Source organism: Epinephelus lanceolatus, chromosome 7 (assembly GCF_041903045.1).
Source record: "Epinephelus lanceolatus isolate andai-2023 chromosome 7, ASM4190304v1, whole genome shotgun sequence".
In the NCBI taxonomy this organism is placed as follows: domain Eukaryota; kingdom Metazoa; phylum Chordata; class Actinopteri; order Perciformes; family Serranidae; genus Epinephelus; species Epinephelus lanceolatus.
The window spans coordinates 34,790,430-34,805,197 of NC_135740.1; the positions used below are offsets into that span (position 1 = coordinate 34,790,430).

General features: G+C 40.8%; 1 protein-coding gene across 2 annotated transcripts in view; it reads right to left on the bottom strand.

The window, feature by feature from the left end:
* Nucleotides 1-14,768, bottom strand: part of slit3 (slit homolog 3 (Drosophila)) — a 356,338-nt gene that overhangs the window by 114,173 nt on the left and 227,397 nt on the right. For both annotated transcript variants that reach the window (XM_033624492.2, XM_033624503.2), the window contains one exon: nucleotides 4,085-4,156. In XM_033624492.2, coding sequence (XP_033480383.2) covers nucleotides 4,085-4,156 — 72 coding nt within the window. The remainder of the gene's footprint in view (nucleotides 1-4,084; nucleotides 4,157-14,768) is intronic.

A 14,768-nucleotide genomic window follows, 5' to 3' on the forward strand; every position in this document is an offset into this window, starting at 1 on the left:
CGGCTCTACTCCGAGCTACATCCCATCTGAGCTCCTCACCCCATCTTTAAGGCTGAGCCCAGCCACTCTACAGAGGAAACGATCTTATTCTTTTAGCCACTACCCAGAGCTCATGACCATAGGTGGGGGTCAGAACGTAGATAGACCAGTAAATCAGGAGCTTTGCCTTCTGGCTCAGCTCCCTCTTCACCACAACAGTACAGCACAACACCTGCATCACTGCTGACACTATATCGAACTTCCTGCCTATTTCACGTTCAATTTTGCCCTCAATCTACCTACTTGAACTTCTTCACTTGAGGCAGTAAATCTCTCCCAACCCAGAGGGGGCAATCCTTTGTTTTTTGGCAGAGAACTATGGCTTGAGGCAGTGTCTCCATTGCTGGGGATAACTTGCCAAACATTAGGACTACTTCTCCAACAGAAAGTAGCAGGGAGGTCCGTCAATTATCCTGAGTATTGTATCTTGGACTTTACTTAGAAACTTAAATGTAAGTTTTCAATGTTGTGAGTGGCAAAAACAAAATTCCATCCACCTCTGAGGTAGAGGCGCAAACCTCAGAGATGGCCATTTCAAAACCAGGACAAAAACTATCTGCATGGCTGTGTTTCACACTCACTACTTGGCATAACTGGGAATGTTTTTCAGCCAATACTTTAAAGTTGCCATATTGTAAAAAGTCCAATTTTTATGTCTTTTTTTAACTATAAAACCAGAATAGGTGCTATATAAATACTGTGAATGTATCAAAACACTCAATCTACAGAGTAATGCACACAGTTTTTATCCAGAATCTGTGCCTTTAAAGGAGCCCTCAGGACTTTCATGAAGTTGTAATGTCACAGCTTTACTATATAGATAGAAACTACTCTTACAGTCTTCCCCCGGCTGCAATAACAGCGCAGAGATGCAGTGAGCACAGAAGTAGAAGACATGGAAATGCTGACCAGTCAGAGCAGACTGGGTTTTTTTAGGAGGGGTGATTAAAGAGACAGGTGTTAAAATGGAGCATTTCAGACAGAGGGTGAATACAGGTGTATTCGGGAAGACAGTACAAAAAAGTATGTATTTTTTTAACATTAAACCATTTTAACATGTTCTACATACAAGTACGAACCTGAAAATGAGCATATCATGAGGACCTTTAATGCATTATACTACTCTTTGCATACTGTGACACTGCGAGTAAATTAAACGGTAAAGAAGATTCTCTCATCAGGTGACATCACTGACTCTCATCAGATGCTGATGAGATTTCCAATTGCCAATTAATACTTCAAGTAACCTCACACTAATAGCCTTTTCAAATTTCACTTGTAGCATTAATTAAATGGTATAACTCAATATAGAACACATCAGGTGATGTTTCACTGAGCTGAAACTCTCTACGGGCTGCGCTGGCTGGATCTGACACCTTAAAAAAGACGGAGAGAGAGAGAGGGAGGGAGATGAGGAGAAGGAGGGCGGATGAACAGCAGAATGTCTTGTCAGCGTATTATATGCCAGCCGGGATATCTAGCCTTTCAGAAGACAGGCCTCCCTTTGTAATAAAGCAGAGGACAAATCCTGTTATGGAACAGAGATGGGCTCATTGATGCTAGCAGCGGGGGCAGTGGGTTTTAATACCGCTCTCCCATTATAAATCCAGTTTATAGTCAAACCCCCGCATGGAGATAGCCACGTCCCGGCCCACCCCCGGCTCAGCCTTAATTACTGACAAGTAGGATTAAAACACAGGGGAGAATGGGTTGATGCAGGGGGTATGGAGAAAGTGCTGTGTGTGTGTGTGTGTGTTTGTGTGTGTATGTGTGTGTGGACTGTATTTGAGTGTAGCTGTAAGTCAGTGATAGCGTTTGTTGGGCTTATTGGTTGCGGGTGACTAAGGGCATTGTGCATGGTGTTTCAGTGAATGTGTGTCTGCGTCTCTGTGTGTGTTTGTTCTCAGTATTTACTCCAGAGGGTTACCGGGCACATCTTCAGTACAGTGAATCACACACACACACACACACACACACACACACTGAAGCAGTGGGATTTTTAATCTTTTCATTGGTTCAAGTTTCTCAATGAGAGACACCATGAGGAGATATCATTACTGCTAATAGATTAGATGGATACAGCAGAAAGAGAAAGAAAGAGATAGATGACTAGACAGAGAAAGAGAGAAAGAAAAAAGAATAGAATAAACTGAATATATGTAAAAGCAGGCATAAGAGGAAATCACATATTAAGGTGTCAGGGGAGGGAAGCCATTTTATTTAGAGAGAAGTTTCACACAAACTCACATTTCTCAAACTTCCCCCCTAATCAAATCAGGGACATCTCCAAACATTTGATTGAATGAGTCCTTTTTATAAAAGCACCAAATTCAATACCAAGATCTGAGGGAGGCAAAAAGGAAAGGACACAGAATTTAATACAGAAGAGGCAGCAAAAAGGAGGAGGATGAAGAGGTGGAGAGGCAGAAGGGAAAAGGGGCAATGACGGACTGAGATGTGAACAGTGGACGTGGAGGAGATGGACAGGAGGATAGAGGAGGACAAAGAGAAGAGTGGTAAGAAAAGGAGGAGGAGAAAGGGAAACAGAAGAGGACAGGTGGAGAATTCGGTAGGGGGAAAGAAGACGCAACAAAAGGAGCTGATGGTAGGAGGGAGGAGAACACAAAAGGGAAAATAATGACACAAGTGATGGGAGGAAGGAGAGGTATGAATGGGGAAAGCAGAGAATTCATAATAGTGGAGGCTGAAAAGAGAAGTGTAGAAGATGTGAAAATACAGAAGGAAAAAGGGGAGAAATCCACACGTAGCAAGGAAGAGAAGAGAAAGGAGGAAGGAGGAAATCAGAGGTGGCAGTCACTCACTTCTGACAGAAAACAGAGGCAGACGAGGGCTCCTGATTAAAAGATATTGGATATTGGTAACTCTGTACTCAATCTGCTGGCGACTGGGTGGCCGCGCTGCCGCCTGAATCCAATTCTAAAAGGCGGATTTCGAGCCCTACTGCCACTTGCAGCAGTATGCAGGATATACAGAAACCCTGCCACGTGACTGGCTGTTGAAGGATGCTGCCGTACAAAAGCTCGTAAAAGATAAATGGACTTCTACGATTGTTATCCTGCTTGTATGTAGAAATCCCCATGTCTGAATGTTGAGTGGGGTCGAGTGACCACACAAGTGCCTCTTAAAACTGGTGATTCGGGGGAGGGAAGCCTACTCTATGCATGCTGGTTTGGCAGAATTCAACCCCAGTGTGGCCAGCAGGAATGCAACCAATGGTCTGTCTCTCAGACAGTCCCACGGGATTATGGGTAGTCTCCCTTGAGACATCGTGCCATCTCCTTGGCAACTGAAAGATTTCCTTCACACAACTAAATACAGGAGGAGAGACACAAATCAAAGCTCCTCTTCCACTCAATCAGAAGGACGATTTCGTCTGGGTCCACGTTGGATGGATCGTGTGTGTGTGTGTGTGTGTGTGTGTGTGTGTGTGTGTGTGTGTGTGTGTGTCTTAGTGTCTGCGTTCACATCAGTAACATCAGTGTAGGAGGTTTCTCCTAATGAATCAAAGCAGATAGAACTATAGCGCCTAAACAAGCTTTTCTTGTGGTATTAATGAGGTTGGCATTACTCAAGTGTGTGTGTGTGTGTGTGTGTGTGTGTGTGTGTGTGTTTGTGTGTGTGGTAGTTGTCACTGTATCCATCTCTGTGTGTCAGTATGTGTGTGTGTGTAATGGCCACATGATTATTCACAGTCATGAAACAATAGAAGAGTTGGTCTCTTATTACGGTATGATTAGATGATCACACACAGACTCTGCTGCCATGCTGTGTGTATGTGTGTTTGTGGCGTGTGTGTATGGACGTGAACATAAGTGATGTGTGTGTGTGTGCAGCGAGTGTCTGTACTTACTCAGTCTGCATGAAAATGGGCACTAATACAACTTTGTGCAAGTGTGTATTTGTTAACGTGAAACCACAGAGTGCCTTTGTGCGTGTGTGTTTGTGTGAGCATCTGTTGTAAATGTTAGTAGTTTTCTGTGTGTATGTGTGTGCGTGCATGTGTGTGATTGTTTGGTATACTCACAGCGTCCGCAGCTTAGGCATGTGGTTGAAGCTGGACAAGGGGATGAGGGTGATGTTGTTGTTGTTGAGGGTGCTGGACGGAGACACAGAGAGAGGAAGAAGGGGGAGAGAAGAGAAAAACAGATTGTTAGAAAAATAGGATCCCGGTGCCACTTTTTGGTCTGGCGGTTTAAACTCTGACGCAAGTTAAATTAAACTGCATCCAAAACGCAGGTTCAAGTCCTTGTCACCTTTTTCCTGACCTCCCCAATCTTCAAGTTTGGGGATTTTTGCTTTAGAGTCATACTTGAATAACTCAGTTTACAAGAACCTTTGTCTGTGCCGGTGGTTTCCCCCAGAAGGGTCACAAAATGAATTCTGAGGGGTCTTGGGGTGGCTAATAGAGGAGCAGACATTCAAAAACACACTCTGCTACATTAAAACTTCTTTTTAAAAGAGCTGTTTGTGACATTTAGAGGCTATCTATGATTCAGAGTGAGTCAGGCTGTCTGCACACAGGTCCTAACACGGAGCTGGGTAGCAGCTTGTAGTGAGAACAACACAAACAGTGCTAACAATGGCAACCATGCTGTGAGAGCTAATGGTGTTAACCTTGGGGGGAACCAGAGGGTGGACGCTACACTTCCCTTTTATATGTTGCAGGTCAGGGCAGCATTATCGGCCGAAACCACCATATGAGTGCAGTGCAGTGGCAATTAGCTAGGCAGTGGGATAGACACACAAGGACTCACATGCTGACATGCACACGCAGTCGGACCATCTACCACAACAACCCAATCACCAGGAAAAATGTTCATACTGTACGATTCTGCAAATAAAGGATGTTACATTAGTACTTTATTTTAGTCATCACAACTTTATGTTTCTCATCTACCCTGTGGTTAATGTATGATCAGTTTTGGCCACAAAAATCACTTGCTTATGGTTTAGAAAAGATCATGTTTGGCACAGAATGCCCATGTTTCATGGCACAAAAGCCGCTGGAAAAGCGGGGACGGGTCACTGAAAAACACTGGGTTTCAGTGGCTAAAACCCCACAGAGAAACACCACAATGTGTTGGTATAAAACATCCGGGTTTGGGGCCACAAACACTGGTTGAAATACCAAAAACGGTTGACCAAAAACAACCGGTGTTATTGGTCTTGAACAGTGGTCTGCAACTTGGTGGCTTAGGTTTAGGATAGACTTTATTAGGCTTCTTGCCTTGGTGGTAAGCCATCCACCATTCCCTCCACCTCTCAATCACAAAGTCAGCTTGTATATTATGTCACTTCAGAAATGTTGCTTTTACACATATGAACTTTTCAGATGTAATGTCTTCATTGTTTGCAGAAACCTATACTGCAAACATTTTCTTCTGCCAACAGGGCTTGCAAGATAAAATGACTAAGATGAGATGAGTAAGATGTAAGATGACTACATTCTCGGCTAAGGCTGCCATGACTCCATCATATCTTTACAAAGCAAATAACTGTTTCCTGCTATTGAAGCTCTGATTGTCACATACGGCTCCTTTTAGACTTTCCTATAATATTTTCCTGTGAAATACCAGATAGTTTTACCCCTTCATCTTCTGAAAAATATTCAAATGAACAATCTGAGAAAGTAAAATCACTCATAATGATGAGTAAGAGAAGAAGCCTAAGTAGATATTGCTTTGTTGAAGGGGACACAAGTCAGCAAGGTTGGAAATCACTTGTCCTCTGATGTTATAGATCACTGTACACTCACAAAACAACTGCTAAGCTAAATTAAGTGGATAAAATAGGACAACTCAGTAAAATCAAGCTCTACATGGTGCCTTTTCATGATAAAACATCTACTTTTATTGTTTAGCAATGTTCGAATTGACTTCTGTGCATGTCATTTTAGTAATATAATTTAATAGCATTTGGAATTGCCTGAAACAATCCAAGTATTTTGTTTATTGAGAAAATATATAATTGTCTTGGATGAGAAACTGTTCCCTTTTTTCTCTTTCAGAGGATTCGTCTTTTCTACTGAAGTTTTTCTTTATCTGAACTGAAGATCTCAGAATGTAGCGATAGTAAAACACAAGATAAATTTGTAATTTTAAGCTATACAAATAAAATGTACTTGATTTGAATCTAAATCATGCACACATTGCTGGTACTTTCAAACACCATCGAAAACTGCAACACACTGCATTTGCCAAGTCATCACATAGAGTTTTAACTCATTATTTATTGATACACAAACACATGCATGCACACACACACACACACACACACACACACACACACACCCTCCTGATCTGAGCTTCTTCCATCTCTAACTCATAAGCAGGTCACTGCTGTCTCTGACTATTAGCTCGCTCATAAACTACACTCTGTCTCATATGTAGTATCGACCTGAAGTGGAATGAAAAACAAGGCTGACTGTCATTACAACCAAACAAACACACACACACAAGCAATCCCACTCAATGTGTTGGAGAAACCCAACACCTATTGATTCTTTGTGATTTTCATGTACAGAAATGGAGATAAAAATGAGAGCAGGGAAAAAAAAATGCAGAAAAGACAGCTATTCCATCAAAGCGATCCACGGGGGGATCAGATTGCATTGACAGACTGGTACAAGCTGGTAAAGCTGCATATACAAAACACTGGAGGGGTGGGGGAAATGTATTAGAACACATGCAGGTCCCTCATGACTCAAGCAGCGCACATAAAAATTACAATACAGCAAAACACAAGACTGGACAAAGACATATAACATACATTATGTGGTCATAATGCAGTGAACACTATGTGAGAAACAGAGCGAATACTTAAGTTATTCGCCTCAGCACTGCAGGCCATAAAAGAGACTCAGTTCTTTTAGTTTTACTGATTTTCACCCACGACTCCTCAATGTTTAAAACAACTTTCAAGATGTTTCCCAATGAAAGAGAACACTAAAGCTCTTCTTGGAACATTCACACGTCAGAAATTGCCACCAGTGTTCAAAAGTGAAGCAAAGACAATGGGAAATAATGCATATGACTTACTGATCATGCCTCAGGTTAGCTAATAGTTATATAAAATCAATACATGGATAAAGTCTGAGCTGCAGATGATATTCTTAAAATCTGTCTTCAGCCAAATCTTTATATTATAGATTACATCTTCAAAGCCAAATTGTTTTGGGCAGAAATACAAGTTACAGCAAAAAATCTCTTTTCCAAGAGTGACCTGGCCAAGATGGCCACTTACAGACTGTTACAACAATAAACAATCACATTGACCAAGAATCCAATTTTCTCCATCCCTTAAAATGGACTTTAATTCCTCCATAGTAATCAGCTCTGACAATTTCAGATCCTTCCGTACATTCTTCTGGGAAAAAAGGAAAGCGTATTTTAGGGTGCTGCCCTGTTTGGTTCGGTTCAATCGAACTCAAGTTTGTTTGCCCCCTAAGAGTGGTTTGTTTGGGCAGGTGTGAACACAGCAATCGCTATCGGGTGCGCACCAAAACAACCGGACCGAGACCTTCTTGAAGAGGTGGTCTCAGTCCAGTTACAAACGAACTCTGGTGCGGTTCGTTTGTGGTGAGAACGTGTTCAGACCTGGATCTGAACCAACTGCAGTCACATGACACATTGTTTGGGTTAAACATGAGCATGTTACAGTCCTGGAGGATTATTAATGTGCACCTCCTCCTGTACTGCCTTAATATGCACATTCAGCACATCCAATGCATCAAAACATTGTTTTCTAGTTGGAGCCGCGCCTCGTTTTCAAACTGTATGGTTTGACTAAAATGAACAATGACAGCAATATAGTCCACGATGAGCAGCGCTAAAATCAACCTGCGTAGTTGTCCCTCCATTGTGACATTAGAAAGTGTCACATTTATCTTGCAAGTGTACTATTCTTCAACGTTTGGTTTACTTCCTGGATTTTTCCCACGTGGAAATTCTGACCAATCAAGAGCAGCTTTCTCCTGCAAGGTATTTGATCTGGTCCACTTGTAAATGCTGCTGTGAGAACACAAACCAACTCTAGGCAATTATACAACTTTGTAACAAAATTAGTCCCTGATTCAGACCAAAGGAGACAACTCTAGTTCTGTTCTAACTCTTGGGACCATCATTTTATACATGTAGGTACACTGAAGAGAAGGAATCAGCCCAAGGAAAGATTTACATTCAAAAGCCAATGTGAAAATTCTGTGGACATAAAGAGACGGCCATTGAGCAGAACTATAGAGAGTGCAGTGGTGTACATGATCTCCACATCCAGTTGTAAAACATAAAACACAACTGTCTTCTTTGGGGCATCTTTAGACACTGGTCAGGTGCATTTATGATGAGCATTTCACAGTAATTTAGCTTCGAAACAAGGCTTTCAGTGTGCGGCACGAATGACAATTTCTGGTCAATAATAATACCTAAATAATTAATTGTTGTAATAATACCTAAATAATTAATTGTTGTGACCATTTTAATTTCAACCCCTTGAGCAGCTGAGATCTCATACTGACCATCATTATAACTTGCAACTGTTCAATTGGCTCAAAGTCAGATTTTTATGGGAAAAAGTCAACACTGAACATGAGTGAATGAGAGATCCTTGTTGCATTAAAAACCCAAGGATTACTAGAATTTATACTTCAGTATAATTCTTCTGGTGGCTTCTGGAAGCCAACATCAACACAAGCCAGTGCAACCATTTGCTTTGTTTTTGCCAGAGTTTCATGGATCATTAATTTCACTGGATAGAAAGGAGGCTCTAGTTTACTTTACATATCACCCGAAACCTTGTGTGTTCAAAGAGTCATTGTTTCAGGACGGATGAAGACTGAACGGTCATTTTTTACAACTGAAACCCATTCATTTTTCACGTTTGACAATGTGTTTTTAATGCTTTCAGACAAGGACAAGGTCGTCTCTCTCTCTGAAAAATGGCCCAAATTTAAGATGAGAGGATTTTTTTTTTTCACGGCATCCGCAATATGTTTGTGCCTAAACATACAGTGTGACCACGGTGAGGGTTTGGATTTCGTCGACAAAAATCAAGGATGGTTTGTTTTAAGCACTGTCGTCACAACTGTTCAAAAACGGCTCATTACCAGGGGTTTACTGTGTTTTTACTAACACCCACTCAGCCTTAAAATAGACTGTTTTTGCTTCACTCTGTTGATGTTACTACTTTTCTTTCTCTTTAATTCTCTCTCCTTCCGATTCTCTTTCTACATTCCCCTCCCTGCCAGTATAGCCTCAGTGGCCTTGGTAGACGGATAAAGTTTCACACTCACTCTCACATACACACACGCACATTAGGAGTGCTGCTATGGTCAGCCCTGTCAGGGGTGATTCCACCCAGTATATATAATTTAATTGTGAAATAACAATAATTTCCCTCTGCAATTTCCCTGTCAGTTATTCTCCCACTCACTCCGTTCAACCCCGGTCCACATTTCTCTGCCTTAATAAAGTAGTGACTGCACTGGCTTAAGCCAAGATAAACACTAAAAACATCATTTAGAAGTCCGCAACTATGTTTTATATCGTGGCCGTTTTTTTTCCCAGCTCATTTTACACCGCCTCTGGCCATGGCTGCACTCTTAAAAAATCGTACAAGCTCTTGGATTTGAAGTGATCGTAAAAAAATATGTGCATTTTGGCAACAAGAGAAATCGGTGCAAGAAGTTCAGTGTTTGACATTGCACAGATATAGCAGATCCAGTTAGCAATATTAAAATCACCTCCAAACTTCTTGAAAGTGTCATTTAGTGCAATTACTAACTAAATTTTACAGAGTTAAACTCTTAAACTAAAATGTCCTTTTTACCTCAGAAGCACGCAGATGGGTTGAAACAATTTATTTTTAAATATTAGTTGCATTTTAAAGCTGACAGAAATTCCAGATCTGTTTTACAGTGAGTGCTATAAGCTGGAGGGAAACTGTACACCTGTGAATCCCCACAGCATTTCACGTCTTTGGTTTTACAGTGTAAAATATCCGATTGGTCCAGATGGGGACTTTCCACTGGTTCTGTACTCCACCTTGTGTCAGTCTAAACTTTATAATCCTGCAGCCTTGACAGATCCCAACACACCATACTCTATACTTCCACCACAAAATCACACAGTGCAAACCGGAACATTGGCTGTGTCATCGCGGACCCATTTACAAATGTTTCACAACTGATGTTATATGGTTAGGAAAATACTTTGTGTACTGTGTATTAGCATCCTGTGCTGCAGCTGTTTCCAAAGTGACGTTATGCTTTGAGTGAGAATGGTTGGTTTTTTTTCTCTTCTGTTTTATGGCTGATTTCGGAGCAGGTTTCATAGCGAATGTTGCTTCATATTCTGAAGCTTTGTGATGTCACAAAGTTCACAGGTTACAGGTTAAATAAAATGGGTAAAACAAGGGCTCAACGATTATTTCTTAAAATCGTGATTAATCACTAAATTTCAGTAGTTAATCACATGTTTAAGATTCCATTATTCTGCATTTCAAAACAGTTTTGAAGAAGAGGAGGAGGATCAAAGGATCATCAGTCAATATATCTAAAAGGGGATCCAGGGGGAAGTGTCAACTTTTTTTCAAAACTCATAGTTTGTCATTGTTCTGTCATTTTTAGGTGAATATTGGTTATTTTTGTACTATTTTTCTCATATGTATCTCCTACTAAAAAACATCATTAATATGTATAGATTCAAATACAGATTTAGCCGGTGTATAAAACCCACATTTTACTGGAAGCTTGCTGCCCTGCAGACTAATTATTCCAGGAAAGCCTGTTTGAAAAGAAAAAATACATTTTGTTTCTGCAGTCGCAGTAAAAAAGAGCTCAAGGACTGGTCCAACACTGTTTGCGACACAATGTTTCTATTACAAAATGCCTATTCAGCTCTATTTTCTTCTTTTTAATTTGAGATAGGCTGCAGTGACCGCTGCAGTGCTGTTGCAGGATAGATCCATGATCCCTGACTGTGTGTGTGTGTGTGCGTGTGTGTTTGCTGGCGTATACATGCCCATATGTGTGTGTGCTACTATTACGTGTGTATTCTTGAGTCAGCATGTACAGTACATGCTTGCGTGTGTCTGCATGCGTGTGTGTTTTCGATGCAGCTTTGTTGCAGTAAATGGGCCTCTGCAGTCAGTGATGGAGGAGACTCTTTAGAGGCAACCCACCAGGGAGATGCTATCGCTTGTGTTTGTGTGAGCCCGTGTGTGTGCGTGAGGGAGACAGTGTGTGTATGTGTGTGTGTGAAAGAGGGAACGAGAGTGATGTTATCATATGTGTCTTTGCTGCAGCCTACACACTGAGGTCAAAGCCTTACTCGTCAATCTTGCCTCCCTCATACAAACACACACACAGAGAAACTTGCACAGACACAAGATTAACTTTCTATTTGCAGAGGTCTAAACATCTTCGGCTCTTCTTCTATGATCCTGGATATTAAGCCGAGCATGAAAAATACCTTAAATAATAAATAAATGCTCCAAAACAACTTTTAACAACAAGAACAAACTCTTCAGTATTTGACAAGAATACTGTAATAAATACAGAACTGCATGCACCTTTCCCCTGTTACATATGTTAGATGTAATACATGTTACATTTCATATAGATATGTAATCTGTCCCACATACCAGCAATAATCTAAACGTATTAGCAAGTGGTATTGAAAAAGTTTAGAGGCTGTTGGGCACTGTGGAGATGAAGCCTGTGATATTTTTCTGTGGGTCAAGATTGTTGGGACCATATGAGAATTTCACGGTACAATATCTGTCTCGGAAAATGTCATGGTCTCTAAGTGCCAGTACACAATTATTGTTATTATTTGCAGTTACAATGAACCATAAAGGAATGGAAAAACATGTTTTTTTGTTCAGGGTTTTTTTTTTTTTTTTTTTTTAAATCCATAATCCATCATCCAACAAAAATGGTTACACATAGAAACCTCTGACACTGAGTTTGATGCCTTTTAAAGCTCGATTTGCAATGAAAATTTAGCCTGATGATGTGGGTTCAACATTCTGTTTCACTCTCTGTATCAGTCTTGACTGGAAACTGCCCCAAACAATTTCCAGGAATTAAAATCCAATTGGGGCCAATCGGGAATCTGCACCGTAGTTGTCAACGTAAGCAGTCAATCAGGGACCGTGTTGTAGTTGATGACATTAAAGACTGTAAGAACTGTAATGGTGGCTCCCGAAGCAACAAGGGACTCTAACGTTAGAAGAATAAACACAGCAGTAAGTAGAGTTATTGCAGGAATGGAGTCAGTAACGACAATTAAACATGAACAACCGTACGCATTTGCGGAGTTCTTCAGAGGAAAGGACGTTTTCGCTGTTTTCTTGACTGGATTTGGCAAAAGGTTGTTTCATCAACTGGCTCTGTCGGTATTTAAGAAAATGTTTCCTGGTGTTTTTGTTAACTACAGTTAGCTGAAATAGTAGAACTGTCACCGCGAGAACTCCCTTCCATTGAAAGTGTTTGGGGCCACATTGAGTCCAAACTGATACAGGGAGTGAAACATGATGTTGAACTCACGTCATCAGGATGGTCTTACCAGGCTAGGTAAAATGTAAAGACACATTTGCTCCCTGGCCGTCGCCACTTTCTCTCCGTGTCTTGCATTTGGCATCGTGGCTACATAAAGGGGCTGACCTTTCCTTTCTTTCTGTCTTCACACTGTTGCTCTCTCTCTGTCTGTGCATGGTCAACATCCTCTTTCTCGTCATGTTACTATCTGACCAGCTGAAAGTAGGCTATCCGAGTTATGATATGATATTGTGCACTCCATGCCTTCCTTCTTGTTGCAGGTGTATGTGTCCTGCAGGTTACACCACATTTTGTTCACTGCATCTGGATCAAACAACTCTAAAAAGGCTTTTGACAAACACATGCAAAAAAATGACCATTAAAGGTTTCAGTGTGTGCAGATGTGATTGACATAACGAAGGGGCCATATTTGTTTTTAAATATGCAATAGTTTTGGTAAAAAAGTACAAACTTGGTGGCCTTAACTGGTTTAATTTAATACGGTATAAGCAAATGTACATGATACGATACCTCTTAATTTTCATACCACAGCGTACTGTGAACTGGTACACCACTGCAGCCCAAAATGGCAGTATTTGTTTGTAAAAGCAATATTACATGCTCCCCAAGCCCCTATGACCTAAAAGTCCAAGGTCATGACTGTATTTCGTCTTAAGTGTCTGTTTTCTGTTTTCTACCACGCTGTAGGATAAAACTGAGTTGGCACACGGCGGCCTTGTGGTTTGAGATGCCAACCCTAAGGTCACAATTTAATGAACATGTGTTTACCCAGTTCAAGTCCCACTGAGTAAACTAAGTGTAAATACAAACTAAACAAAAGCACACACGTCTCAACATGTGTATTTATGTTTGTCTGGCTGCTCTCGAGTTCTGTTCAGTTATATATTGTGTCTATTTGTGTCTGGCTCCACAGAGTCTGAGCTGCGTGTGTCTGAGTGTGTTCATGTAATAAAGTGAATTTTCTATTAGTCTCTATTATGCTCAATCAGCCTTAACAGACACAGATCGATACGCTGACAGAACGTCTGAATTACTACAGCCACTAAAACACAACACAACAATGTAACTTTATGACTGTGATTACAACCAATATTGACTTCACGTTCGATGCGATTATTCTCTCTCGTAATCACTAACATTAGTTATGGTCTGCTCTTGTGAAAAGGGACAGAGCGAAAGAAAAGCTCTTAGGACTGAATTACCAAACCCGACATAAAACGAATCATAAAATGCACCACTATGGAGTGGTCGTTTTAGTGTTTAGTAGGTTTACTGTACATTTAATCTCTAATTATACTGCTGAGCAACAGTGTATCAGCCTGACTGTCACAGTTGCTGGTGCTCCTTTTTAGGATAAAGCCAAATGTCTTTCTCAGTGTATGAATTAGTCTCCGCTTGTGCATGAAATTATTAAAAGAATTTAAATACTGAAAACTAAATTTAAAGCATCCATTATTGGGAAAAAAGCTGTCAAGATAATTTCTCCAGCACTTCTAGTATATGAGCCAGTTGACAAACGTGTGAGCCGGAGGCTGAACTTCTTTGCCACCCGTGCAAAAACACCATAATGTATTTCAATTTTCTGCAATCATCTGGTAATATTAGACTTCTCTTTTTCAAGTGCTGATGTCTCATTTTAGATAAAACTCCAGGGTAAAAACCTTCTGGTGCACTTGGACCTGCTCTGAAATCTCAAATCAATACTCCATTGTGGGAAGGAGACCACACACTGAAAGCACAACAAAGCTATTTTATGACCCTACTTAAAACTGCATTGTTGTAACAATTGATCAGACCCCCTCTAATAATTGCAAACGTTATATAGAGATCTTTGATGTGACAGAAGAGAGATTCCAAAAACATACGTTGTTTTTATCAAAGTCATTTTTAGATGAACAATATGGTGCTGCTGTGACAAACTGTCTTGGGTCTACCCCGGAGCTGCTCTGCAAGCAAACTGTTGTCCTCCAGCAGCAGTTCCTCTAACATCTACAACGCCCCGAGACAGTACATGTGTCAGGTGTCTTTATTGGTTTCAGTGAGTCATTGTCAGGAGTGCCAGGTGAAGGAATTTAACGAACTAATTGGTTAGAAAACTGGCAGCTGGCCTGAGATTAAGGATTAAGTCCTGGCCAAATCAACACTTCAAATA